At 64.9% G+C, this 663-nt stretch overlaps 1 protein-coding gene across 1 annotated transcript in view; it reads left to right on the top strand.

The window, feature by feature from the left end:
* Positions 1 to 82: 82 nt before the first annotated feature.
* The window catches only part of PHLDA2 (pleckstrin homology-like domain, family A, member 2), a 1,260-nt gene continuing 679 nt past the window's right edge, over positions 83 to 663 (top strand). Inside the window, exon 1 of the mRNA XM_010003871.1 lies at positions 83 to 490. Within this exon, the coding sequence (XP_010002173.1) occupies positions 84 to 482 (399 nt within the window). The 5' untranslated portion in view covers position 83 and the 3' untranslated portion in view covers positions 483 to 490. The remainder of the gene's footprint in view (positions 491 to 663) is intronic.

The following is a 663-nucleotide window of genomic DNA, read 5'->3' on the forward strand; positions in this document are numbered from 1 at the left end:
GGGCTCGGTCATCGCCGCCCAAGCCGGAGCAGGAGCCGGAGCAGGAGCTGGAGCTGCAGCGGAGCCGCCGCCGAAGAGGGAGGATGAAGATGCAAGCCGAGGTGATCCGCGAGGGCGAGCTGGAGAAGCGGAGCGACAGCCTTTTCCAGCTGTGGAAGAAGAAGCTGGTGGTGCTGACCAAGGACAGCCTCAGTCTTTTCCCCGACGGGCACAAGCGGGCCAAGGGCAAGGAGCTGGGCTTCGGCTCCATCCTCAAGGTGGACTGCGTGGAGCGGACGGGCAAGTACATCTACTTCACCATCGTCACCAAGGACCGCAAGGAGATTGACTTTCGGTGCCCGGACCAGAGCTGCTGGAACGCTTCCATTACCATGGCGCTCATCGACTTCCAGAACAAGCGGGCCATCCAGGACTTCAAGAGCCGGCAGGAGATGGAGCAGGCGGCGGGCGCCCAGGAGCGGCGGCTGGCCCGGGCGCCCTGAGCCCCCAGGTGAGCCCCGACACAGCCCCCCGGCCCTGCCCGCGCTTGGCATGGGATTTAAACATTGCTATTCACTCTCCCCTCGCCTCACCCCTCCACCTGCTTTGGGAAATCAGGCCGGGACGGGCAGCGTGGGCTCCTCTCGCACTACTCACCTCCTTCTTTTTACCGGCGGGACCCCC

This window comes from Chaetura pelagica, unplaced genomic scaffold, assembly GCF_000747805.2.
Source record: "Chaetura pelagica isolate M959 unplaced genomic scaffold, ChaPel_1.0 scaffold28, whole genome shotgun sequence".
Lineage (NCBI taxonomy): Eukaryota > Metazoa > Chordata > Aves > Apodiformes > Apodidae > Chaetura > Chaetura pelagica.